A 26,846-nucleotide genomic window follows, 5' to 3' on the forward strand; every position below is an offset into this window, starting at 1 on the left:
GGAGTCCAGGCCCTGGGACAACCTGAGTTTAAGACGTTCCGTTCAGCTTTGGTTATCTTTCACAGGGAGGGATGGCTGCTGTGGCTTCTGCCCAGGCATGGAATTAATACAACACAACTCTCTGGCTTGGAGCCTGCATTAATAGAAACCCAAGTAGTGGAATTGTAGGGATCACCTCATAGCATCATCTGTATCCTGGGCAGAGACCGATGTGCCTTCCCCTTATCCATCCCCGCATTTGCCTTTTTAATAGAAACTCTACCTGAGCAGAGGTGTCAATGGTCCCTGATAAAAACTACTTTTCCAAGAAGATGTATGGGCAAGGATTCCAAAAGAACTCTTTTAAAAAGCTGATTCAGCCCTAGCTGGTTTGGCTCAGTGGATAGAGCGTCAGCCTGCGGACTCAAGGGTCCCGGGTTCGATTCCGGTCAAGGGATGTACCTTGGTTGCAGGCACATGCCCAGTGGCGAGTGTGCAGGAGGCAGCTGATTGATGTTTCTCATCAATGTTTCTAACTCTATCCCTTTCTCTTCCTCTTTGTAAAAAATTAATAAAATACATATTAAAAAAAATAAAAAATAAGAAGCTGATTCAGTTGGCAGGTTCCACTTTCCCAACTCTTTTCTCTTTGTTGAGGAATGAGGATGTGATGGCCGGAGCTCCAGTAGCCATCTGGGAAGCCATGAGGATGAGGTCCATGCCCAAAGATTAGGGTGGAGCCTGGATCCACGAGGATATTGTGGAACCATCAAACTAGCATTGGTCTGTCTTTTTCAGTTCATTTTAAAATGTGAGGGAGAAAACAAAATCTCTATAACTCATCTTGTTGAAGCTACATCATTGAGGAACTTTATCAGTCAAATATAATTCCTCAGTAACGATACATCACTGCTAGAACCCAGTGATGTGGCCTTGGAGGACAATATTAGTAGTTATAGGTACTATTAGAACTGCTTTTCTCCAATCAAGATGTTATATGGTGACTGGCTTGATGAGTTTCAAAACCACTTCACCTTTCCTCTGATATCTTTTCTCCATAGAAGTGTTTCAAAAAAGTCTCTAAACAATAGGATATATGCAATAAAAATGAAAAAGAGGCACCCAATTATTTGCAAACTAAATAAACACACCATTATCTCTTGACCACAATTTAGAGAAAAGGAGAGGAGAGTTCTGGTCACTGAGGCCATCCATGATTGTAGTGATGTTGGTGGACATGTAAATTTTTAAATCAGCTATAGAATGTGCTTCTTGGTTTGTTTTTATGAACTAGTTTTGTGGAGGCTGAAATGCATTCTTCATAGTACAACCATTTCTATAAATTCCAGATCCGCCCCCACCCCCATCCCATGATGGTAATTTCCAACCTGGAGCCCATCAGCATTGAACCTTTCCTCCAGTTCCCAGGAAGCCAGGCACACCTCCCTGCACACATTCTCACACCTGGAAAGGAAAGTCAGCTCCCTAGGATTGGGCTGGAACAGCCCCTGACTCTGAAGAGAGACCCTAGAGGGGTATCATTCTCCCTGACATGAGTCATTTTATTAGATTAGCACTCAGTGGATGGTAGCTCATCAAGGCATTGGTGCTAAATATGTTACAATTGTTCACCAGCAAATAAAGGCAAATTTCTGGGGTGTTGTCTTTGGGGAGTAAATGAAAAATTAAAGAGCCCTCACTGGTTTGGCTCAGTGGTTAGAGCATCGCCCTTGGACCAAAGGGTCCTGGGTTTGATTCCAGTCAAGGGCACGTACCTTGGTTGCAGGATCCTCCCTGGCCCAGGCCCTGGTTGGGGCATGTGCAGGAGGCCACCAATCGATGTGTCTCTCTCACATCGATGTTTCTCTCTGTCTGTCCCTCTTGCTCCCACTGTCCCTAAAAATCAATGGAAAAATATTATTGGGTGAAGATTAACAAAAACAAAAACAAAACAAAAACAAAAAAAGAAAAAGTTATAGGGATTTCTGAAGGAATAATTGAATATGTTCCCACCTGATCTCAGAATTACACCTTTGACCCAGCACAAGTTGTATCTAATTTTATGTTACAAGACAATGCATTGGTCAGCTCTGTGATCATGAGATGTAAGTGGAGGGTGAAATAGCTCATCACACACATCAGGAAGTCTTTATCAAAATTCTCCCAACCACTGAATGGGGCTTTAATAATGAAAGTGCTAGTTATGGCCCATGCAAACGATTATAACAGCACAAAATGCTTTTTAGTGATTTCAAGTTAGAATTAGGCAACAGCAATAGGCACAAATAGCCACTTAGGGGACGTGCCAGCTGCTTCCAGTGAAGCTGCTGACATAGAAACAGGGAGTGGCACTAAAACAGATAAAATCCAAGTGATAATTTCCCTGCTAATAATTTCCTTTTTCGTGTCTGCAGGATTGTCCTAAATAAGTGGATTCATAAAGATAGCGAATCAAGCATCACCCGAGTAACAGGGTGGTCTTCTGGGAGGCAGGATTGACAAGCACCGGCTGAGAAGCGTTACTCTCTATGGGTGGCAGCCCAGGCTGCACAACGTCTCTGAGGCCCTGGTCAGCCTCTGGCCCAGGCCAGCAAAGGGCAGCTGTCTGTCATGGAGAAACTGCCCTGCGATATGCCAACATGGTTTGCAACCTTTGCTCTCTCCTCCAAATCCCTCCCCAGTTGGACACTCATTAAGAGTCAGACTGTTCACTTCCTCTCCTGCAAGGATTTCCTTGACCTACAAAGATCCTCTTTGAATTCAGTCTGCCCTGCATTTGTAGAATTAAAGTCCCATTAGCTTCCTGATTTCATTGACTGTTTTTCTGCTAACCTCACTGGCTGAAGGTCCCTTCCTCCACACTCCCCTGCACCTGCGGAGGTGTGTGTTAAGCATCTCTTTGGGTCATTAGGTAAAAGGAGTGCCACACTTCTCTCACTTGGCAACGTGTTTAAACATGAGCCCCAGTTTTTACTTCTCAACTTACTTTCCTGTCAACACACATGTAAATCTGTACAATCATAGCTCAGGGACACTCCCATGTGCTTTTCAAATACATATTTTCTAAGATTGTTTACATTTAACTTTGGTAAGCTGCCAGCTTTTAAATAGACGTGTATATAACTATGGAGAATTTTGTGCTAAAATCTGTGTGAGAAACCATTCTAAGTGAATGTTTTGTAAGGTTTGAAATATATAAATTGGATTTGTTTTCAACCCAGGGGAGACTGTAATCATAGCTTTGATTCTAGGTCATAAAATTAGGTCTTAGACAATGAAACCATCAAAAAAATATTTAGTGACTTCTGAAGTGTTAAATTTTTTTTATTGGAGTAAATTTTACTTGGTATGTTGAAATGCACCAATCTCAGGTGCACATTTTGATAAATGTATATCTCTGTGTAAGAGTCACCCCAGTCAAGATATACCATCATCTCCAAAAGTCCTCTGCCCACCCCCACAGGCAACAGTGGTTCTGACTTCTATCACCATTGTGAGTTTTGCCTGTTCTTGAATCCTCCAGTATATACTCTTTTGGGTCTATTTTCTTTCAAGCAACATGTTTTTGATCCATGTTATTTGATAATGTTTTTATCCATGTTGCATTTATGACTGACTAGAGGCCCGGTGCACAAAAAATTCCTGCACGGGGGGGGGGGGGGGGGTGGGTTGTCCCTCAGCCCAGCCTTCACCCTCTCCAATCTGGGACCCCTCGAGGGATGTCCGACTGCCCGTTTAGGCCCGATCCCTGCCAGCCTGATCACCCCTAACCACTCCCCTGCCAGCCTGATTGATGCCTAACTGCTCCCCTGCCAGCCTGTTTGCCCCTAATTGCCTTCCCCTGCAGGCCTGGTCACCCCTAACTGCCCTCCCTTGCAGGCCTGGTTCCTCCCAACTGCCCTCCCCTGCTGGCCATCTTGTGGCGGCCATCTTGTGTCCACATGGGGGCAGCCATCTTGTGTGTTGAAGTGATGGTCAATCTGCATATTACTCTTTTATTAGATAGGATAAAGGCCTGGTGCATGGATGGGGACCAGCTGGTTTGCCCTGAAGGGTGTCCCAGATCAGGGTGGGGGTTCCCTTGGGGCGTGGGGCAGCCTGGGCGAGGGGCCTGTGGTGGTTTGCAGGCTGGCCATGACCCCCTGGTGACCCAAGCAGAGACCCTGGTATCTGGGATTTATTTATCTTCTACAATTGAAACTTTGTAACCTGGAGTGGAGCCAAGCCTTCTGCTCGCTCCATGGCAGCAGCCATTTCTGTTGGGATTTATGTATCTTCTATCATTGAAACTTTGTAGCATCGAGTGGAGGCCTGGGCTGGCAAGGGCAGATGGAAAGCTTGGCTTCCTCCATTGCCAGGGAAACCCAAGCCTCCCTCCTGCTCTCTGTGGCTGCAGCCATCTTGGTTGGGTTTATTTGCATATTCCCTCCTGATTGGCTGGTGGGTGTGGCTTGTGGGTGTAGCAGAGTGGTTAATTTGCATATTACTCTTTTATTAGATAGGATTTTTTTATTGCTGTTATTACATTAAATGAATATATCACAATTTATCTGTTCTTCTGTTAGAAGTCTGGGTTGTTTCCAGTTTTGGGCTATAAATAATACAGTTATAAACAAAAAAAAAAAATCTAGTAAGTGAAAAGCAATAGCCTAGTTTACAAATTTCCCCCTATAATCTGGTTGACTGTGGAACTAGGGGATTTAGATGTGTTCGTCCAAAGGTGCTGCTGAGACCCCCCCAAAGGGAGGGCTGCCTAGTGGCAGATTTTGTTTGAATGTAGACATGGCTTACAATGTTCTTTTCAGGGGAGTTCTCAGCCCAACCTAATCATCACACATATCAAAATGATCTGGACCTATTGCCCAAAATGAGTTTCATGTAACACCAGAAGTGGTAGAGAAGATGAATTTTGGTGTTGCATGGATGGACATAAATGCTCATTTTTATAGTTACCTTATATTTATGACAAATAATAAAGATTTCCCCCTTACAGTAGTGATAGAGGTTCATTTGGCAAATTTAAGACGATGAAAAACTTTCAGGCAATATTTCAGTTGAAACTCGAATGAATTTTAAAAACACTGGTATTGTAGTTTAGACTGTAGTGCTAACTAACCCTGCCCTGGCCATTTACTTCCTGGGTCATCTTTAGCAAGTTACTCTCCAAGTTTGCTTCAGAATCTAACAAATGGGATATTGTTACAGACTTTATACATGAGGATTAAGTGATAATGTACGTGATACTTGTAGCACATAGTGAGTGCTTGATAAACTACTGGTATTTCACTGCAGGAATCAGCAATCCTGTGGACAACCAAGCATCGACTGGGGATTGAAGACTCGAAGTTATGGGTCTGTGAGGTCATCACTTCTGACTCTCATCAAACACCCATGGGCTTTAAAGGACACAACTTAAAAAAGGCAGGAATGGGCAAAAGATATATACCCTGGCAAGAATGAAAACATCACCTCTGCCCAGCCAGTGTGGCTCAGTGGTTGAGCATTGATTCACGAACCAGGTCACTGGTTCCAATCCCGGTCAGGGCACATGCCTGGGTTGTGGGCTCAATCCCCAGTAGGGGGGAAGGGGTGCAGGAGGTAGCTGATCAATGTTTCTCTCTTATTGATGTTTCTCTTTATATATCCCTCTCCATTCCTCTTTAAAATCAATAAAAACATATTTTAAAAAGTCACCTCTGACATTCCAAGACTAAGCTCTCAATTGTAACACTCCAAATCCCTATAACTTCCTTCCAGGCAAACGCCACACCCCAAACCCCAATCACTAAGGTTTCAGATCATAGAGCAGGAAGGCAGTGAGGGAATGGTGTGAGGCCAGGTGGTTCTACCTCGACAGCATTGCAGTCACCCAGGGGGCTTCTCAAGAATCCTGAGCCTGGACTTACCGCCTGTGGCTGACTGGGCCCCTCCTCACTGTGAATACTGCCCAGGTGACTTGAACACACGGTAGGGTGAAGACACCCTGGTTTAGCTCACTAGCATGGGCTCAGTTCAGCCCTGACCTCCAGGATAGGGTGGAAGTGTTAACTACTGATGAGTAGAACCACAGGCCTCTTCCTGAGGGCTGAATTCTGCAGGCCCCTTGGTGAGTAGCAATAAAAAGTCAGCTTCGTTTCAGCAGGCTTAGAGGGAAAAGTGGCCTCAGTTTTTTGATCAATGATACAGTTTTTTATCTTTCAGGCTCCTTCTGCAGTTTCTTTTCTCTGGTCACAAGGGAGGAGCCCTCGAGGGCTTTTATTTGCTCATTCGTCACCCGCAGACCTCTTTCCTGTCCCATTAGGTCTGGCTGGAGGCCCAAGTGAGTTCTTTGCAACTCAAATTTGGATCAGTTTTTGAAATGCTGCCTGTGAGAGTGGACGGCCTAGGTCCACTAAGCTACCCCAGACTCATGCGGTCACTATAAGTAAGTCCGTTATTGTCGACCCGCTCAGGCCAGCTGCAGCTTCCCTTGTATTCCTGAGTCCTCGAGTCAGGGCCTGGAACCCATCCACAAAGTATCAGGTTTAGGAAAGTCAGTGATGCAAAGCTCAAATGGGTATCACGCATCTCAAGTCCCGATGCTGGTTCCTTGGGGAAATCTGGCAGCCTGTCTTCTAGACGCTGCTGAGTTCTGTCCCAGGCATGAGGTCAGGGGTGCCTGGACAGTCTGACAGTGGGAACTGGCTCTGGTATCATTTCAGAAACCTGCACATCAGAAAGGCTCCCACTGGCAGACTTGCCTGTACTCGATTTCCATCTCACTTTGGTTCCTGATCTTGGGCTGTAGTCCATTCAGCAGAAAGCACTTTTCTTTTGTTTTTCCATATCCTCACAAATATAAGCCACACACTTTAATGTAGGATTTGTATCTCATTTGCAGGATGTACTGAAATAAGTCAACACCTCTGGAATTGACTTGCCATATGGGTGGTTTTCCAAGGAAGATCCAGGGTGAAAACTGCAAGATTTGGGAAGGCTTCAGACTTTGGGCCCCCTGGGGCTGGTCTCCACAGGTGGAAGAAAGTTTACAAGTAACATTGCTTGGGTATTTTCGAGACTCCTGCTATCAAGTATGTGGGCTTTCCCCAGCCTGTCTCTAACACAGGAATTATTGTGTCTCATGGAATTACTCAGCAAAATAATTATTTTAGGTTTACTACATTGGTGCCAACCAGTTAAGTGCCCAACCACCGTTCTTATGTTGTTGATTCTTAAAAATGATGCAAAAAAGTCTAACAATTTAGTTACGGCCAGGCTATCAGATTTAAGTGAAAAGTTGTGTTAAATACATATGGCAGCCTGAAAAAAGACCTGCATGATAAAACAGGAAGGCACATTAGATCCCAAGAAATAAAAATACTAAGATAGATAAGGAGGAGGAAAGCTCACAGCTTCATTCTTGGATGTAAGGTCTATCCCACAAGTCCACTAATTGCACAAAACTAGGAAAAGTCCAAAATAGTTGGCTATATCTAAGCTGTTTCCAACATGTAATTAGATTTGCATGTATAAATCTGCTTTTCTGTATTATACACAGAAAATTAAAAAAAAGAACAGGGAACAAATTTCCAAGGATGAAATCTCCACATTTATTTTCTTTCATGTGCATAGAAAATGGCAGTGAAGTGTCCTAGGAAAGAGGCAGGGAATGGCCGTGGCGCTGCTATACCAGACTGGACTTTGTGCTTCAAAAGTACACTATTCATTTTGAAAACAAACGCTGTAGCTTGTCTTTAATTGCTAACAATTTCTTGTGTTTCCCATTTGTTTTTTAAGCTGTCAAGTTTCTTCAAATCTCTTTTCAAATGACACACTGCATTACAAATGATGGCACTTAACCAATGTGGCATTTCCATATTTACACCAACAAAAGAAATTTACAAGACATAATAGCATACAATCTCGACGTTTAGTAATAGCAATAAAACATGAACGGCATCCATTTTATTTTTTTTTCTGTACAAACTATCAGAACATAACTTTATTCACATTAAAAAAATCATCTTTGATTTGACCTACACATCCCCATCTCATTTCACCCATTTCTCAAATCTCTCATCACATCGCCCACACCTTCACCAGACTACAGAATCTACAAGTAATTAGATCTAACACCTAAATAGAGTTTAGAAAGTTCTCTCTCTCTCAAAGGTTTCCTCACTTCCCTGATAATTCCTCAAAAAAGAAAATAAATGCTCTTCACTCGTTCCTTCCATGTCACTTTCACATTTCATCAGCACATCAGCACAGCAGACTTTTCGTTTCAATCCAAACAAGGCTAGAAAGAAGGAGTTCCTCGTTGAGCATCTTGATGCTACACCCACGAGTCTGGGGACCCTGGGTACTGTTCTGCTCTATAAGAAGGTCGTTTAGTGGAATAAAAGTCTACATAGTTTGTGGTCGATTTCAGTCCATACTGTGTTGAATAATCAGTAGAAGCTGGAAAGTGAACTCGATCATCAAAATAAGGATCTTCATAGCTATGAGGAGACTGCAGATACAATCTGTATGCATCAAAGTTCTTTCTGTGGGAGTCATCTTGACTATAATACAGCTGTTGATGCTGTTGACAAAATGAAAAAGCAAATAAATCAAAGCAATATTTGGAAATACATGTTTAAGGAAAATTAATGTGTGCTTCATGCTTTGTACTTTGAAAGCAATATTCAGTATTTGTGAGCTTAAGGTTCAAAGTTGTCTCTGGTACACACTGTATGTTTACTAATGGACTTGAAGGATTTGAACGACGTTGACAGTTGGGCTTGCAGTCTGCTCAAGTCCCATCCCAAGGCCTCTACAAGCTGATGTCTCAGAAGAGCCCAAGATAGTCCCAGGCTACCTCCCTCTTCAGAGGCCCAGTTTGTGCTCTGCTGTGGAGGGCCTATTACCTGGACTTGCCCAGCCAAAGGATGGCCTGATTATTGCTCTGATACAGGAGAACCATTAACACACGATGAATTTAGTTGGAGGGTGGATTTTTTTGGCTTCAGATAGTTGTACAATTGTAGAACCTTCTTTTAATTTAAAACATGTATGAAAATTTAGTCCATCCCTCAATTTTAGAGAAATGTGTAGTTACACTTTAAAAACCCTGCTATACTGTTAAAAGAATAAGCAATCTCCAGGCAGGAGAGCAGTAAAATTACAAGAGCTACGTGAACAAATCCGATGCTAAAGGAAAGACTTCCCTAGGCTAGGGCTAATGAAGCGGACTAGGAAGAAGCAGGGTGAACACATATGCATCCACACAGGGCTTCTACCATTTCTTTCTGTGTTGTCTTATCACTGATCTCACATTGCTTTTTTCAAGGATGTTTGGAGAAAACTGTCATGTCTTTATGTCTGTCTTTCCTTTTGACCATGCCCAAATCCCCCCCTTTAATAAGATGTAACAAATTTACCACACGGATTATCAACTCATATTCTGCAACTAAATGCAGCCCAACATTATATGGAATTCAGAACTAAATTCTCTTTTTAACTTAAGTTAGAGTTCTGATTCTGAGGCTATTTCTCTTGACTAAAAAACTATAGCATAACTTCTGAGTAACTTGGGAAGTTCCTTTTCCTCCATCCCCAGAGAAAAGATAATGAAATGGAGGGAGGTCTTAGAGAACCCTCATCTGAAATACAGGGTGCAGGCTGCTTGGGGAACCCCAGCTGCTCAGGTGCTAGTGGAAGGTAGGAGGAGAGACCAGATGACCCAGGTGGACGGCATCAGGAAGAACCCAAACGAATTTCAGGCTCCCGTGAAAGCAGAGACTGAACGTGACAACCATGCACCCCAGTGTGATGGAGAGTGGGGCTCCCTGCAGCAGGGCGGAGTCCACCTTCCCCTCTGAGACTAACAGAGCCCTGGCCATGAACCCGAGTGTTTTCAAACCCTGGAAGCCTCATGGGGAAGGAGTCATGGAGATGGAGAATGAGGTGCACAAAAGAGAACAATGAGATGAGAATGAAGTGTGCTTACCAACCTTTCCCCACCCAGAGGATGGGAGAGCTTTTAGAGATCAAAGGGAAAATAAAAGTGGGAAAGGAAATTGTTGGGCAAAGAATATGAGTCAAAGGCTTCCCAGCAGGGTCTCATCAGTGGCACGGTGGTCTCAGCAGCACCGATACCGATACTTAAGACATGAGACTACTGTGCAAGTGATTTGCTTAAACTATGATGAGCTTCCGAGGAGTGGAGATCCCCAGAGAGAGCTCCCCGGGCCCTGCCGTGCTGGCCCAGCTCTGGTAAGTCAACGGCGCGGCCCCCTTACTGTGTTGATGCCTGCTAATCGGCCTTCTGTAAAATTGATATTGCAAATTCACCTGTAGCCGTCTATTTTGTTCTCTTGCTGGTGAGGAATAGGAACTGATGTAAATTGGAGAAGGTTTGCTGGAGCCTGTAAGAAAATATTTTATGAAATTAAAACTAGTGCTCATTACTCTGGTCATTAGGCTGCGTGGGCTCCCTGCAGTGGGGCTGGTGTGTCCCTGACAAGGCTGCCTCCCCGGGGCCAGCACACGCTGGGACAGTGGGCTCCTGGGTCTGGCCTGGCTGCTCTTACCCCAGGGCTGCTAGGGACCTATGGATAGGCTATGTGTGCTTTACCAAAAATCAATGGGCCTGATGGGGGAAGGGAAACATTAGAACAAGCTCCATGCCTTCAGTACAGCTTTGACTCAAAACCCCAGGACCTGGAAAGAGCAGGCACAGGCATGTTCTAAGCGGTCTGATTACATGGAGGCATATTCTTGGGTTTGCCACATTTAAGCACATTTTAAAATAAAAAAAAACCTGGCAATCAGGTAGTTGTCTTTTAAGAGTCCACAGTAGACTCTGATGCCAATGATGTCACAGGTTACTCTTCTATTATTGCTAAGGCTAGCAAAGTTTTTTTTTTTTTTTTTTTTTTTTTAATGAGGAAAATGAAACATACTTGAGGTAAATTAGTTTATTGAAGCAAGCAAAGAAGATACAGAAGGGTGCGCATGCTATAGAGGCAACCTTTATAATAAAGCTGGCTGCTGCAAATCTGAAGTAGCAGCGCACTTCAGTTTGTATGTGCATTTCCTTTGCAAAGAGCTGGATGCTGGAAATGTAGCATCTGCAATTTTCTGAGCTATTAATTGCCATAGTAACAATAGTCGATTAGCAAACAGTCCTGTGAAATCACAATTTTAATGACAAAAGCACAACAGAGACTGTTCCCCCAGCAGTTAGGTTGCCATCAGCTTTTATTTATTTCTTTTTAATAAACTGGTCTTTTGAGAAAAGAGTTTTTTTTTTTTTTTGTTTTTTTTTTGGTAGCCCACGCTGCCTTTTTTGAAACCTCTAAAGTAGTTACAATATGCAGGATAGCCAAGCACAGGGATGATATGAAATCCTGGTAACCCTCCGGGCTGGCATCCTTTCAGTCAAGTGTAAGCACAGCTTTCGGAATAGGACATACAATAGTAATACTAATAATTTTAATTTTTGTTATTCTTAAAAAAAAAAATCACTCGGAGGAGAATCACATTATATACTGTTATTCATTCAAACTCTTTTCCATGAAAACGTAAATGAGACTGCTCTCCATTCTCAGGCCGGTCTAGGACAGGTGGCCCAGCACAGTGGCCCGGAGCTCAGGGTTCTGACCTGCTGGCGAGCAGGAAGAGGGCTGAACAAAGGGACTGCGTGGTGGGCGAGCCAGAACTCATGTCTCATCAGGGTGCAGTGCGCTTTTTAGCTGTGGTCACCAGGCCACTACCTCAGCTTATTTAACTGAAAACAAGCAGAAAAGGCAACAGCCCCCAAAGCAGGAAATGGAGAGACTGGAACACGGTTCGCTGCTGGGGGACCGACTCAGGGCAGGCATCTGTCCAGGCCGCCCGCTGGGGGCCTGGAAACACAGAGCTTCTCGAGGTACTCTATCACACACCCAACTGGCATCTTACCAGGGTACAGGCCTTTATGTGTGGCATCCCCTTGGCTATTGTAATACTGCATAGGTGGCTGGGTCCTATCGTATTCAGAGCGAGGGTCTCTGATTCCTAACAGTGCTGGTGAGGAGGAGGTGCTGCCGACTGAAGGGAGAAAGAAGCAAAAGGAGGAGGGAGGGAGAAAGAGGAGGAGAAAGAAATCAGACTGTCAGTGGCTCTGGAAAAACAAAGGTCAGTAATTAGAAGTGCCGTGCAGCTGGAGCTAAATATGAGCTCTTAGTGGTGCTGTGAGTGCACAGCAGTCAGCCCTAAGCCACCGGGAGACGACCTGCAGGCCAGCCACAGCGCAGTGCTGTCAACGCCCGAGGAGCTGAGCTGCGAGTGCCCAGTCAGAGGCACAGTGCAGATCACGCAGGACCCCAACAGCAGCTGGGATGACTCCATCAGGTCTCTGAAACTGGGTGAGAACAACTGACCAGCCAGCCATGCAAGAGTTACATTTGCGATGTATAAGCCCAGCTCAGCTGCATGTAAAACACCCATCTATTATCCTTTATGTAGAGCTCTTAAGTAAATATTTTGATTTCTAATTATTTCAAAAATATCTGCATCTCTAAATGTGTTTGAATAAGAGTGCCAGACCATAAAGTTTATCACTTTTTATGGTGATTGGCTGCCAGGGAAACTATGTAAACTCAGTAAGCCCAGCTATCAAGAGGCTCACGGTGGGCCAAATGTTTAATAGCATATCTATCCACGGGTCTCCTTTTGGACATTTTTGCACAAAAGGACAGCACTGCTTATCTTTTTCCTTTCTCTCAGTAAGAAATCATCTTGCTTGCGCTGAAGTTAATTATAGATGAGTCACCCATTCACCTGCTGGACCTGAAAGCAGTGGCGCCTGGACCCGGCACCAACAGTTCTGCTGCGTTGATGCTTTCAGAGAAAGACCGACATTCACAGTGTCCCTTTAAAAGTCACTTCATTTCGTGGTTGCTCCGTGTTACACAAAGGTGAGCACTCCTGGGCAGTGTCCATGTGCTGCTCCCCATGCTCACTTTCTAGAAGGTGCTAGAATAGACAGCACACCCACCTGCCTCCACAATGACATTAGCGAGGCATCAGATGTGCCCACAAGCAGATACCACACTAGCTGAGGGATGGGTGACGAGTCCTTAGCTGAACAGAACCCAGAAAGGAACCTAGGAACCTGGATGGGGGCTCGCCAACGCTGTCCAGTGTTGCAGAGATCCCCAAAACAAGTGCATTGGTTAGTAACTCGTCTTCATCTATCTGAAATTACCCTTTTGCCTGTACATATGCCTTCTGTTAAGCAGCCCAATCTCTTTCCCTTGCACCCCCTTTTCTAAGCCCTGAAGTAATTCTCAGCATTTTTATAAAGAAGACAGCCTCAGGCCACACCTGGGAGCTCAGCATGGATGTCAAAAACCAAGCATGGGTCTCTCTGAAGACAACTCATATTTTAAAAACTAAGATATAAATATACACCTTACACAGTAGGCACAGATAATTTAAAACAATTCCTAGTATGAGTAGGGACGTCCATTTATGTGACAAGAACCACTGGTCATATATTAGTCTTTTTGGACACATATGTCCAGATGAGAATACTGCCTGTAGAGGCAGAATACAACTAATCATATTGACATGTCTGAGTGAGAGACTTATAGTCAAATAAGATATTATTTTTCCTGTTTCATGTAGGTAAGAATTAAATTTATAAGACTGACTTGGCTTGGTAGTAATATTCTGTCCTTACATGTAAAAAAACATTAGTCTGAGTCTCAAATCATTCTTTCTACCCAAACACAACCAATGAGTATGTAGCAAATCAAAGGGATTTCCTGTAAATGCACCTGGAGGGCTTGTTCCCATTAGTCCTGACACTGAGGGAGGGACTGAACACAGCAGGGGATGGAGGGTCAACTGTGAGGAAGGCAGAGGAGACCACAGCTCACCCAGGCTGTGGGTGTCAAGATCTTGTCTAAAGGACCCTGTTTAAGAATTTTCACCCAGAAAACTCAAGATCACTTTGGAAGAGATTCCAAATTGACGACCAGCAGGTAGGCAGGGCAACCATTTTCAGCCACCAACTTGGGGTTCTCAAACTGTGCTCCTCCACTTTCCTGTACCTGCACCCTCAGGTCAGCTTTGATTGCTGGGCCCCTTCACGAACCCAGTGAAGCTTGGGGGAGGGAAAGGACTGGGACCCTGGGATACTTTTATGCATTGTAGTTGGAGTAAACTTGCATAAACTTTTAAAATGACAGGATTTGGAAAGTGGGTTTGTTGCTTACATTCTCATGTAATTTCCAAAGAAGGCTGGAAGAACAGAGTGTTTGAATATGACTGGCTTAACCAGCTATGCGCAGTCTTCTCTGGTTGAGAAATAATGTTCTCTCACCAAGGAGGGAGTTTACCGACTAACCTGACTGAATGATGGGTGACATCTGTTGGTTGGTGGTAGACAAGGAAGGGTGCGATTTGAATCGGTCTCGCTCTAACGTCGACACAGGTGTAATAAAATGGTTCTGATTCCACCCATCCTGTGGAGTCAAAACGGAAAAAGAAACCTCTCAAAATGAATAATGACATTTCATTACAATAAATGATTACGAATGTGCACTCTGATGAATGCTAATTATGCCAGAGCTATTCCTGTAAGTTACCTTTTTATAAATGCTCCGGAGGTCCCGATATTGCCATAATGTATTCAAGACCTGGGCCGCTGCCTTCACCACTTTCAGAGATGATCTGGGGAGAGAGTGTGGATGTTAATGAGTGTGGATGGCACAGCCTCAGGCTGCACCTGAAGAGATTCAGGCTATAAACCAGTAGCCAGGAAGCCATCTCTCCAAGGACCAGAGGGCACAGAAGACGCTGCTAGAAACTACCACCAGAGTCAGGCACACCTGGGAGTCGGTTAGGCTCAGGGGTGGCAAGAACCAAAGTGAGGCTCCCAGGTAGTCAGCTGTGCAGTGAGAAACTAGGGTTGGTGGAGCCTGTGACCTCTAAGTTGAGGGTGTCTCTCAGCCTCCCCATGGGGGACCCCTAGTCTCTCCCACATCTACTAAAGGGCTGACCTCGCTGGGGCTTTAGGATTAATGCGACCATGACCACACACCCTGAGTGTCTGAGTACCCTCTCAAGTTAATTTAATGTCTCTCCCCTCCATTATTAGGCCTTGATAAAACACCTTCACTGCCTTATCATTTACCCCACAAATGTTTACACATACATATGTGCTCCAAAGTTTGATTCAGAAAATATGGTCCGTTATCACGTCCCCTCTCTGGAGACATTCTGCTGACCCAAGGTGCTGTGTGAGCACCGCCCCCAGGCACCGCATTTCACTCGGGGGCTGTGTCTGTAAATCAGTGGTCGCCAGTAAGTGAAGAGGCAAGTGCAGCTTCCTGCCTCAGGGAAGGTCTTCAGATCCCCACACCACAGGTGGAGCAGTGCTGAGGCGTGAGGATGAATTCTTCAGAATTCATTTTAACATTAAAAACTGACTTTGAATGTATATCACGGATCTAAAATCTGATGGCCGCTTTCACTCCTTATCTTCCCAATTACACTCTCACGAAGTGGGGGAAGAAGAGAGGCGAGCAGGCTGCAAGCTGTCTCCACCCCCAACAACAGGTATGTTGCTGCTACAGAGGGCTGAGGTCCCCAGCAAGGGCAGAGTATAGGAAAACTCAGGGCCTTCACCTGTCTTCCTCCATCCCTCCTCCTACCAAGACTTATTCTGCTCAGTGTTCCTGACAAGTCAAGGGCAGAACCAGATCAAACCAATCCACTCAAAGCCTTTCTATATTTTATGTTTTCAAAATGGACCACAGAGCAAGGAGATACTTCAAAGAAATGAACAGATGAAATTTCAGACACTGCAATGGCCTCACAGGGTCTTCACCCCACCACCCCACAACCCCGACAATCCTACTCTCAGTGGGTCCTGACATTCCTGCTGTTATTCACCTCCCTGTCTTTAAGTGTTAGCAGCAGGACACAGGCAGGAAGGCCGACCTATGCCTGGCTCATACCCGCAACACTCGACAAAGCAGGAGCCTGCCAGGTACACACCTTGACACAACCGGCCAGGCTAGGTATTTTTAGAGACAAATTCTATGAGCAGAAACTTGACTCTCAAGAAAAGCAAGGAAGTTTCTCTGCTTCCCTTCGCAGCACAACTTCTAGAAAGAGTTACATATTTTCATCTCTTAATTTATCTCCTCCCACCTTCTCTCAATCAGGCAAGTCTCAACCCTCATCCTACCTGAGGGAGCAGGAGCATGTGACATGTGCTTACCTCTGAAGCAGCTCCTTCACTTGGCTTCTGGGGTACCACATGCCCTTGGTTTTCTTCTGAATGAGCCCATTTGCTGGCTCCTCATCTCTTTGACCTCTAACTAGGAGGGAAATCAGCCCTTGAGCCTCTTTTTCTTCTCGATCTACATTTACTTCTTTATTGATTTCAGCCACTTCTCTAAACATGCTATTTATACACCGATGACTCCCAAATTTACATTGGTAGCCTGGACCTCTAATATGAACTCAACTCAAGCATATTCTCCTGCTGACCAGATACTCAGGTGGAGTCCAAAACAAACTCCCTGCCTTCCCCGAAACCCGCTCCTCCCGCAGGCTTCTCCATGCTGCTAAGTGGCAATTCCATCCTATCTGTAGCTAAAGACCTTGGAGTCATCCTTTGACATTCACCTCCTCTCGTGCTGCTCATGTGGCCCTTCAGTAAATCCCACTGATGATACCTCCACCCATGAAGAACCGGCCACTATTTCACTACCCCAAGTGCCGCCCCATGAGTCTCCACTTGGGGGGAGGGTCTGTCACTATGATCCCTTCTAGGGATGTCAGACTGTATCCTTCCTCTGCTGAACACTCTCCAACAGCTTCAGGTTTTACTCAGTGTAAAAGTCACAGTCCTTAGCTTCCCCACAAGGTCCTTTCTCTTTCCCTCTTTCCTCCTGACTGGCTCTGTTCCAGTCCCACTGGCTTCCTGCTGCTCATCATACACGAGGCACTCCTCCCTCCATCTCAGGGCCCTTCCACTTATGCCCTTTGCCCCAGCCCTCTTCCCTCAGGCACTGTCCCCCTGAAGCCTGCCCTGACCACCCTGTCTATAATTGTGATTCCCTATCGCCTTCCCTGATTTTATTGCTCGCAGACCACTCAGCACCATCCAAGTGTGTTTCTCACTCAACTGGTACCTCGTCTAGCTCTAACTCACTCCTGGGACATAAGCTACCCGAGGGCAGAGGCTGCTGTGTGATCCACTCACCACATGCAGCACAAGGCAGGTGAATGAAGAAGGAAAGGTAATGATATGTTTGGAAGACAACTTGATTTGATCTAGGACTTTCTGAATCTCTTACTTTGGGGAAAAAAGATTAGATTGGGTAATAATGTTTTTAAAAGATACCAGGTTTTGGTACTGGTTCAGGATTTCCTCAGCTTCTTTGTATGTCTTTCACAAATGAAGGCTAACAACATTTTTTTTTTTTTTTTTTTAATTTCAGAGAAGAAGGGAGAGGGGGAAAGAGAGAGACAGAAACATCAATGATGAGAGAGAATCATTGATTGGCTGCCTCCAGCACCCCCGCCTCCCCCACCCCAGCCCTGCCAGGGATCGAGCCTGCAACCAGGGCATCTGCCCTGACGAGGAGTCGAACTGTGACCTCCTGGTTCATAGGTTGATGCTCAACCACTGAGCCACATTGGCTGGGCTAACAACAATTTAAGAGCACAAAAAGTTATTACCATACCTCAGGGAGAGGGGAGGGACCTGGACTGGGAGTTGACGAATGGATCTTAGCTTTATCTATGACATTTCATTTCCTTTAAAATAAAAATGACTGTGTGCTTTTATTACTAACTAGAGCAGGGGTGGGCAAACTTTCTGACTCGAGGGCCACAATGGGTTCTTAAACTGGACCGGAGGGCCGGAACAAAAGCATGGATGGAGTGTTTGTGTGAACTAATATAAATTCAAAGTAAAGGAGCGGAGGGGAGAGCAAGAGAACCCTCCGCGGGCTGGATAGAACAGCCGAACGGGCCGGATCCGGCCCTCGGGCCGTAGTTTGCCCACGGCTGAACTAGAGGCTTGGTGCATGAAAATTCATGCACTGGACGGGGGGAGGGTCCCCTCAGCCCAGCCTGCCCCCTCTCACAGTCTGAGAGCCCTCAGGGGCGGGAGGCGACCCGGCGATCAGGGGAAGGCAATGCCCCATCACACCTCTGCTGCTGCCACTGCCGGCAGTGCAAGCCTCAGCCAGCCCTGGTTACCTGAGCCTCGGGTGGTCGGGCACCCGCCACCCGAGGCTTGCCTGCACCTCAGGCTGGCCCTGCACGGCTGGGGTCTGAGGGTACTGGGGACTCTGGAGGCAGGTACATGGAGCAGCTGGGCCCGCCTGGGGGCAGGCCTGGCCTTGCCATGTGCCTGCCCTGGTGGAGCTGAGGGGACTGGGTGCAGCCATCTTGTGGCTGTGGGCGCTACCATCTTTGAGGGTGGGGCAGTCAATTAGCATAGTCCCTCCTTATTGGCTGTGGGTGCCGCCATCTTTGTGATGGCATGAGAGTCAATTAGCATATTCCCTCTTTATTAGATAGGATGGAATAAAAAGATTCATTAAAAAAGGACTGAAAGGAAATACGGTTAATGTTGATAGGTGTAGTTTCTGAGGGATGAGAATATACTTTGTAACATAATTCTTACATCTTAGAAAATTCTTCATAAGTATAAACTAAAAGACCAGACAAGGCAGAATGAGTTCTAACACTGTCATTCAGTCAATTAATAAGTATTTACTGAGCACCTGTTATAGGCCAGGCTTTGCTGATGCAGAGGATAGAGCAGTGAACAAAAAGACCAAGTCCCTGCTGCAGGGGGAGCAGAAGCCAGAGAAAGCCATAAATAACACAGGGGGAGTCAGTGCTGTGAGAAGAGAGCAGGTGGAAGGAGGGAGAGGGAGACCAGGGCTATTTTACTTCAAGTGGCTGCTGTGCTATTGTGCTGCAAAAGCAGCCCCACTTCCCTCTTCCTTGAAGGAGACTCTGATTTGATACTAAGCCCATTCATAGTTCTGCTATAGCTCCATGACAAAAACCTTCTATTTTTGACACTGATTCTCTAATCCCTGCTTTTGTTGCTTTGTCAATTAGGTGTCATCCAAAAGCAAAGAGAAATGTCAGAGACAAGCCCAGGTCACAGCCTGAGGCCACACAGCAGCCCCTGAGCAGAATGGTGAGTTTAATACACTCTGGGCACCTGCAGAGGAGTCAACCCTCAAGAGAGGATTCAAGAAGATGCTTTTGAAGAACAGGCCTGAAGCAGAGAGGAAGGCGCAAGGGAAACAGCACCCCAGATCTTCCTCATCATGCATTTCTGATTCTTCCAGGGTTGGCACAACCAAGTGTAGAGGTGTTATAAAAAAGATCAGGAAAAGGACCACATGACCGCAAACCCGCTGTAAAAAATGCAGAAATAGCCCTGGCTGGTGTGACTCAGTGATTAAGTACTGGCTAGTGCACCAAAGACTCTTGATTTGATTCCCATCAAGGGCACATACTTGGGTTGTAGGTTCAATCCCCGGTCCTGGTTGGGATACATGTGGGAGGCAACCAACCGGTATGTCTTACCCCCCCCCCCCCCCGCCCCGCGTCCCCCTCCTGCTCTCCCTTCCACTCTCCCTAAAAATCAACGGAAAAAACATCCTCAGGCGAGGATTTAAAAATATGCAGAAATAAACACATCCTTTCCAATAGGAAGCATGTCCTGGACAAAGGCCCTTATCACAGGACGATCCCAGGAGTGAGGCTTGTGACCTCATCTCCCTGCAGTAGACTTGCCTGTCTCCTCTGCCCTTGGTTATGTTCACCAGCTTTTCAATGCCCCCGGAGTCGGCCAGGGCTTTGGCATTCTCCATGTTTTTGCTGGTGACCTCATGCAGAGCACAGCAGATGGCCGCCATGGTCTCATCAGACAGCACACTGGGGCCCGAGCCTCCGGGGAGCCGGTTGACCAGGTCTCGCATGGCGTATTTACCTGCCAAATGCAAAAGATTTCATTCTACTTTCAGAAGTGCAAGGTTTTTGTTATTGTTCTTTAAAGTTGGCGGCTGGGTAGCCTCATAAATACAAAACACCGAGAGAGGAGATAACAGGGGAACCGCCGTGAAGGGTAAAAGGACAGACACAAGGGGAAGTTAACATGTATTGCAATGGCACATGAAGAAATGAATGATTTAATAAAACATTACTGTAAATCGCTGAAAGAAAATGTAAGTCAGTGGATAAAACTGGATACACCAGTCATGTTGCTTTAGTTCGACCATTTTCATTAACAGTTAAGAAATAAAGGAATTATGACAGTAAATTTTATTCTTTACTCAATTCTCATGCGTCAAAAATACCTCAGCTTCCTTAGCTGGACAAAGTAGGACCACCAAACAGTGTCTTCATTACATTCTCCTGGATCTCACCACTTGAACCACGTACAGTTCCACATTTTTATCAAGTTGAGAGTACATACCAGCTGTTGACATCAGTAGTGATATCAACGTGTTCGTTTCTTTTAAAGAAGACACAAGATAATTATGGGTCTATTATCTCCCTGGAGCAACTCAACAATAATAAAGTTCTTGATAAGACAGGCTGGGGAGTCCACTAGCTACTGAGGTATTTAAGAAACTCAATTTCTCGTACTCCTCTCCAAAAAGAGATTATCTCTTTCTTTTCCAATTTCAATTACCAAGTGACAAACTGGAATAATTGCACTACAAACAAAAGAAATTAACTGAAGCCCAAGTAAATATTTTCTTAGTTTTTCTCCTCAGCTAATAATTGAGTGGATATTAAGGGCTTTGGTGAAGGACCTATTTGTATACGCTGGTGAGCAGCGGACAGGCCCTGAGCACACACTGCATGCCTTAGGGCGAGTCACGGCGCACACTGTTGCGCAGAGCGGAAAAGCTGCGATGACACTGTAAGCCCGAAGATAGATGTGGTTTTTAAGAACAGATGGCAAGTTAGCACTAGTGATTTTGAATACTCATGAACGACCGAAAGGTCCATGACGTGTAATCTGTCATTCTGCTAAGATACCACATTAAACAAACTGTACTCCTGACTCTTGGGATAAAGCGAGCAGGGGTGGGGAACGTTCGGCCTGCAAAATCATTTCTGGCCCTGCCAAGGCATGAGGGGCAAGTTAATTAAATGTTTGACCAAATATAGAAGGCTAATTTTTAAGTTCATAATTTTGTGTGGCCCGCAAATGATGTTATAAATATCCAGGTAGCCCCTGACAGGAAAAAGGTTCCCCGCCCCTGCATTAGAGCCTGCGGCTCCAGACAGCTGGGTTGGTTGGACTCAGGTGAGTATGGAGGTGACAGAACTTCAGTTGTAAAAATGTCTCTGAAGAGAAAGTCCGCTGCTAGTGCTGGTGATGGATGCGAGGAGAGAGTGGAGGGGTCAGAGAAGGGGACGGTTCTTAGGAACAGAAGTGCTGGGCAACTTACAGTCTGGGAGGGACTCAGACCTCAAAGGAAGGAAGGAATCTTTATAGGGAAACAAGAAAAAGTGGCTCATGGGCCAGTCCAAGAGTGCCAGGTGGGTAAACAATGCTCATCAGTGGAGAGAGAAAATGCTCGTCAAAGTTTAAAAGGGACTTGGGACATTCAGAGAGCACAGGACGCAGTGGGAGAGGCGGGGACTCCGTACAGGGACAGGCTCCTTTTCCAGGAAGACTCGGGCCAGTGCTGCTGGCCCTGCAACTTTTGCTCTCCCGTGCCTCCTCCCTGTGGTGAATGACAGGTCATGGGGTTTATGTTGTCAACCCTTTATTTTTCAGCATTAAGAACTCCCAAACCACTTGTGCTTTTTAAAAGAAATTCAAATACAGATGTAACAAAATAACTTTAAAAATCTCTTTGGGGACCGACAGGATTTCTCTTAAGGAAGTGTGGGAAGTAAGTTATGACATATCTGCTGGAACCAGGCTCATGCTCGACTGCACGAACAGAGGCTCCTTTCCTCTCTGTGGGGATGATGTGGCTCAAAGAAATGGGGTGTTGAGAGTAGGGTAATCTAGGCGATAATTTAGAATAGCAAGTGTGCCACTGAATGCTCACAGCAACTCTTTAAGGCAAACATTACTGTCCTTGTTCTTTCTCTCTCTTCCCATCTTCACCTCGGTCTCCCTCCCTCTCTAATGGCAGGCGTGTTTTAATTACTTCAATATATATTCACGAATCCACACAAGGTCTTGTGAAATTTCCCCTGTCTCTCTCCTGAACTGTCACCAGCTGTGGGACTGGCGTGGAGCTTGGCGGTTTATAAGCAGCTGCCACCTCTCATCTCATTTACACAGCAGATCCATGGTGAGGGGAGCAGGCATCGTCAGCTCCCTTTCAGGGAATGGCTGAGGGAGTTTTCAACTTGGATGAAGGCACTGAGCCCCAGTAGGCTCCATACAGGACCCTCCAGGTTCCATAGCCAGTGAGCAGCAGAGCCAGGATTTCACCTAAGTCTGGGAGGGTCTCTGGTCTTTTCTTTACCCCACTCTCTGCTTGAGATATGGCACCGCACTGGAGGCAAGTGAGCTAAGCCAACCAGGGTGTACATCTTGAAGAGCTGCTCATTCTCAGGTTCATGCAAGGGCCAACCCTATGCTTGGGTGGATGTGAGGATAAATGCCTCCTAAATGTACCGTGTGCTCCACTTGCCTTACCCTCGCCTGACCCTGCCCTGGGGGGAAATGGCCTTGGGACAGTGACTCTGCTCCGCCTAGGGTGAGCATTTACCCAGATCCGAGAGGGAAAAGCTACAAACCTTTCATGTGGTTTCTTTTTCTTTAAAGTAGGAAGATTGTAGTGTTGGTACTATTAGTCTCAAGTCAGGAAGGGAGAATTAAACATTTTCTCGTTGCTCAAGAAATGAACCTTTCTTAGGAAACAAAGACATCAACTCTATTAAGTAGTGCTGTAAAGTATAATGGAAAATGCTAGCTTTTCTGATTAAGGTTTAATTAATGAGCCCCGCCTCTTGATGAAAAGGAATGCTCACAAAGAAAAGCCAGCAGGGGTACCCAAAACTGCCGAGAAAACAGGACCAGGACTCAGTTGCTAATCATTTTAAATGTCATATTTGTATAAATCAAAATAAGAGTTTTATAAATGCTGTAGTTACTCTTCCTCTCTCTCTGTAGCTCACCTGGTCACGAGAACGTACCTATGAGCTCCTTGTTTCGAACATCTAGTGCCATATTCCTCAAGGCAGTTGCCACGGAAGAAACCACTCTGTCGTTATCCATTCTCAGAAGCTCTACAAGGATGGGGAGCCCTTTTTCTTTGCGGACGGCTGCCCGGATATACGCTGCAAACTAGTGAGAAAAACAAGGCAATTAGTAAAATAGAACAGAGTTCAGCTCTCAGATGTTATTGTTGCCTAAAAATGATGAACTAATAGATTAAATGTTTTCTTTCCAATTGGAGATTAAATCTGTGGTGTCAGTAAAGAGAAAATCATAGTTTGGGATAAAGATAGGCTAGGATGACTGATTTAAAAAGAAATCCAAAAGCCTGAACATCTCAAACCACCATCTGCCAGATATTGTGCAGAAAAGAGAAGGCAGTGATTACTAGCTGCCTCAGCTACATAAACACGATTAAGGAAGAATCTCGATCTTCTCTGCAGTTGGACCCAAGCCAGGTCCAGAGGCTATAAATAGGATGGCAGAGGCATAACTGATCAGCACACATTAAAGGAGAGCCTGTCTCCATCAAGTAATGCTTTTTCTCTTTCTTGTCTGTAACAATATTTAGAGTTCAAAACCTTTCAAAGAGATTCCTTGGAACAATCCCTGCCTCAGAAGAAAATGAATTTTCCAGAAACACTGAGCAACACAACTCATATATTGGTAAAAAGTAAGTATATTCCTGTGTAAAATGTTTTCTCATTCAAGATTAGTCAGCTGCTGCTGCTTTTTAAAATCTACAGTCCAAGTCTTTTGCAGGTCTGAACGATGAGTCAGTCTGTGCATCACAGGAATGGGAAATGAACGCCAAGTTATCAGGGAAACACCAAAAAAAATCAGAAAAAGGTAACATTTGAAAATGGGCCTTTAATCTTGTTTTGAGCTTTAACTGACATTTTTACCAAGGCAAATTGTCTTTCAAAATTCAGGATAATTGAAAAATGCTGATCATTAAACATCTAATACTTTACTGCTGTGGTCAAGACCTGAGGACAAAGATCTGCCAGCCCTTTGTATTATTTTGAACATTAAAATATGTGATTGACCACTCAGTCTCTTGAATACCAACAGCATAGATTATCTCAATAATATAAGAGGAAAAATGCATTTCAAAGATCCTATTAACATTCTTCATATAAAACAAATACTCCTATTTTCCAAATGAAATCTCCAGGGGGAAACAGAGTGCATGACTGCCGTAGGGCCGGCAGCTCTATCAGCCTCTCTCTGACGCCTGCAACAGAGCCAACGCCTGTCTCCCTTGGAGACCACGGCTCAGCCCAGCCCAGAGCACCTCCCTTCAGAGCACTGGTCATCACTGCTCCCCAAACAGCTTCTGACTGGGTAACCTCTGTGGCCATGATTACCTGGTTTTCTTAACAAGGGTCCAATATTTTGATTTACTATTTTAGATGCTGTTCATATTTTAAATGAGTTTGCCATCTAACTTTCATTTACTAAATGATCCCAGAAATGAAATTCTACAGAACTTAAATCATACCTCTTTTAATTACTATATCTTTTTAAAATTATCATCAAATGATCCTTAAGTCACAAGTTGGAGGTGACTGCTGAGTCACCAACAGAAATGTTATGAATACATAATTATATGCTGAGCACTGTCGTAGGTCCTCCACATTTATAATCTTCTTTAATCCTCACAACCACCTCATGCGGTAGGTATTATCTCCATTTACTGATGGAGAAACTAAGGACAGGGCCATCTGAGGCCCCAGCTAGTAAGTGGAGGGTCTAGGATTCAAAGCTGAGGGTTCTGACTCCAGAGCCAATACTTAGATGCTAAGCTATTAGCACTTTAATTAAAAACAATAAGAAAATAACCAAACTGGCTTAGCAATGCTTTTTACTCTCATGGATAATACAGTGACCAAAAGATTCTCATTTGGGAAGTAGTGGTGGAGGAGGTAGCCAAAAACAAGCATTATAGTAACTCTACTAACATACACTTGTCAGGACATTTTTAGAGGTTGAAAATGTTTCCGACAAGGACTGTGTGGAAAGTTGCTAGATGACATTTAAAAGTTTTAAGGACACACTTAAAATGGTAATGGCAGGAAACCACCTTAATTCTCATAAAGAAGTCACATACCTACAAAGGCATGTGGAAACTCACCGTATGCATGTTCTGTGAGCACCTGAGAGAGGAGTAGTGGTCCCTCTCCTTCGCTGCATCGCTGCCCAACCCCAGCTCTACTGCAGGCCCTCAGCATCTCTCACCTGCTCCCCAGTAAACTCCAGCCTCTACTTTCCTCTTCTGCGAATTCACCTTCTGCACGGCTCTATCTGATAGTGTCCACGTCGGCCTGTGCCACTTGTCTGCTTAACCCCTTTTGGTGGTGCCTCTGGTCTGTGGGTCAGGTCCCAGCTCTTGAAGCTTGGCAGTCACACCTGCTCGCGATGCCTGGCTCCACCAAGGGCCACTCCATGCCCTGCCCGCAAATGCTCCAGCAACCAGCCCGCAGTGTCCACTCACATTCTCCTCACCTGAGGCCTTCCTTCTCTTGTCCCTTTACCTGGGTCACTCCCTCTGCACCCCAACCTCAGACTCTGCTGGCCTAGTTCTGCCAGCAGAACTAAGAGTCCCTTTGGGGAGCACCACCCCTCCAGGAAATCGTGCTTGCCTCTTGGTCTCCCCTTTCCTGGCCTTTCCCTCACCTGCTGGGCTGGAATAGATGTTCCCCATTGAGACCCCGCAGCACACACAAGCTGTGACATCTACACTGCCCTGACTTGATCTGTCTGCTGGGCCATGCCATATTCATCTTTGGATCCCCAGAGCCTACTGCTATCTCTCCCTTTCCAAACTCTGGACAACCATGTCTCTTTCACCACCGCTGCTGACATGACTGCACAGATGGGAAGTGTGGACAGGCGGAAGACGCCCTACCTTCCAGTTCCCAGCAGAGAGGTTCTGGAGAGATCCAGCAGAGCCCTCCAAGGTGGCTGGGTTGGAACTTTCTGCTAGAAGAGTCAGATATGGTTTTACCACCGACGGATGCCACAGCATCTCAACCCCTTTGGGGGACTTTGACAGTCCTGGAATAGGACCAACTCCATCCCACTGAAAGACAGAGAGCACACGTTAAATGAAGCAAAGTGAACACAATCTCCAACATCGGAAAACACTCCTCTCTGATGGGCTCAGCTCCAGCTATATAGAACAACGGTATCATGAAAATACTATTTTTCTCATCCAATATGTGATTTCTTACTCCCAGAAGAATGAAACTTTAGTTTCATGTCAAGTAAAATACTAACTTGATCCTCTTGTGGCGTTCTCTTTTTCTTTTTCTTCTTCTTCCCCCAGCAGCTTGGCTCCGAGTCTTTGCTGGGAGACTCTTTGCCTAGTAAGTCATCCAATTCGTTCAGCCCCAGCAGCCGGGCCTGAGGGACCTCCAGTTCCAGCCGGTAGGACAGGTTCCTCAGGGTGCACACACAGTTCTCCACGGTCTGAAACCCAAAACAGCGTATAATTAAAACTATCCCAGCACATCAGTGCAAAATGCTTCTGTACTGAATGCTAATAATATTAAATAAATGTAGAATATGAAAGATTTGCCTTTTCTTACAGGAACTTAAAACAGTGTAAGGGAAGAATTATGATTCTAGAACTTCTACGGAATACCCGAAGGACAGAATGCAG

The 26,846-nt window shown here is 45.3% G+C and overlaps 1 protein-coding gene across 9 annotated transcripts in view; it reads right to left on the minus strand.

Moving 5' to 3' along the window:
- Positions 1-7,546: 7,546 nt before the first annotated feature.
- Positions 7,547-26,846, minus strand: part of PKP4 (plakophilin 4) — a 255,987-nt gene continuing 236,687 nt past the window's right edge. For 7 of the 9 annotated variants that reach the window (XM_080670980.1, XM_080670979.1, XM_080670981.1 and 4 more), the window contains 9 exons: positions 26,462-26,653; positions 26,091-26,264; positions 23,158-23,308; positions 19,777-19,972; positions 14,580-14,664; positions 14,339-14,456; positions 11,905-12,033; positions 10,294-10,367; positions 7,547-8,542 (listed from right to left, as the gene is read on the minus strand). In XM_080670980.1, the coding sequence (XP_080527106.1) occupies positions 8,294-8,542; positions 10,294-10,367; positions 11,905-12,033; positions 14,339-14,456; positions 14,580-14,664; positions 19,777-19,972; positions 23,158-23,308; positions 26,091-26,264; positions 26,462-26,653 (1,368 nt within the window). In that variant the 3' untranslated portion in view covers positions 7,547-8,293. The remainder of the gene's footprint in view (positions 8,543-10,293; positions 10,368-11,904; positions 12,034-14,338; positions 14,457-14,579; positions 14,665-19,776; positions 19,973-23,157; positions 23,309-26,090; positions 26,265-26,461; positions 26,654-26,846) is intronic. The other 2 variants (XM_080670983.1, XM_080670982.1) reach the window with 1 other exon arrangement.

This window comes from Plecotus auritus (genome assembly GCF_963455305.1).
Source record: "Plecotus auritus genome assembly, chromosome: 5".
Lineage (NCBI taxonomy): Eukaryota > Metazoa > Chordata > Mammalia > Chiroptera > Vespertilionidae > Plecotus > Plecotus auritus.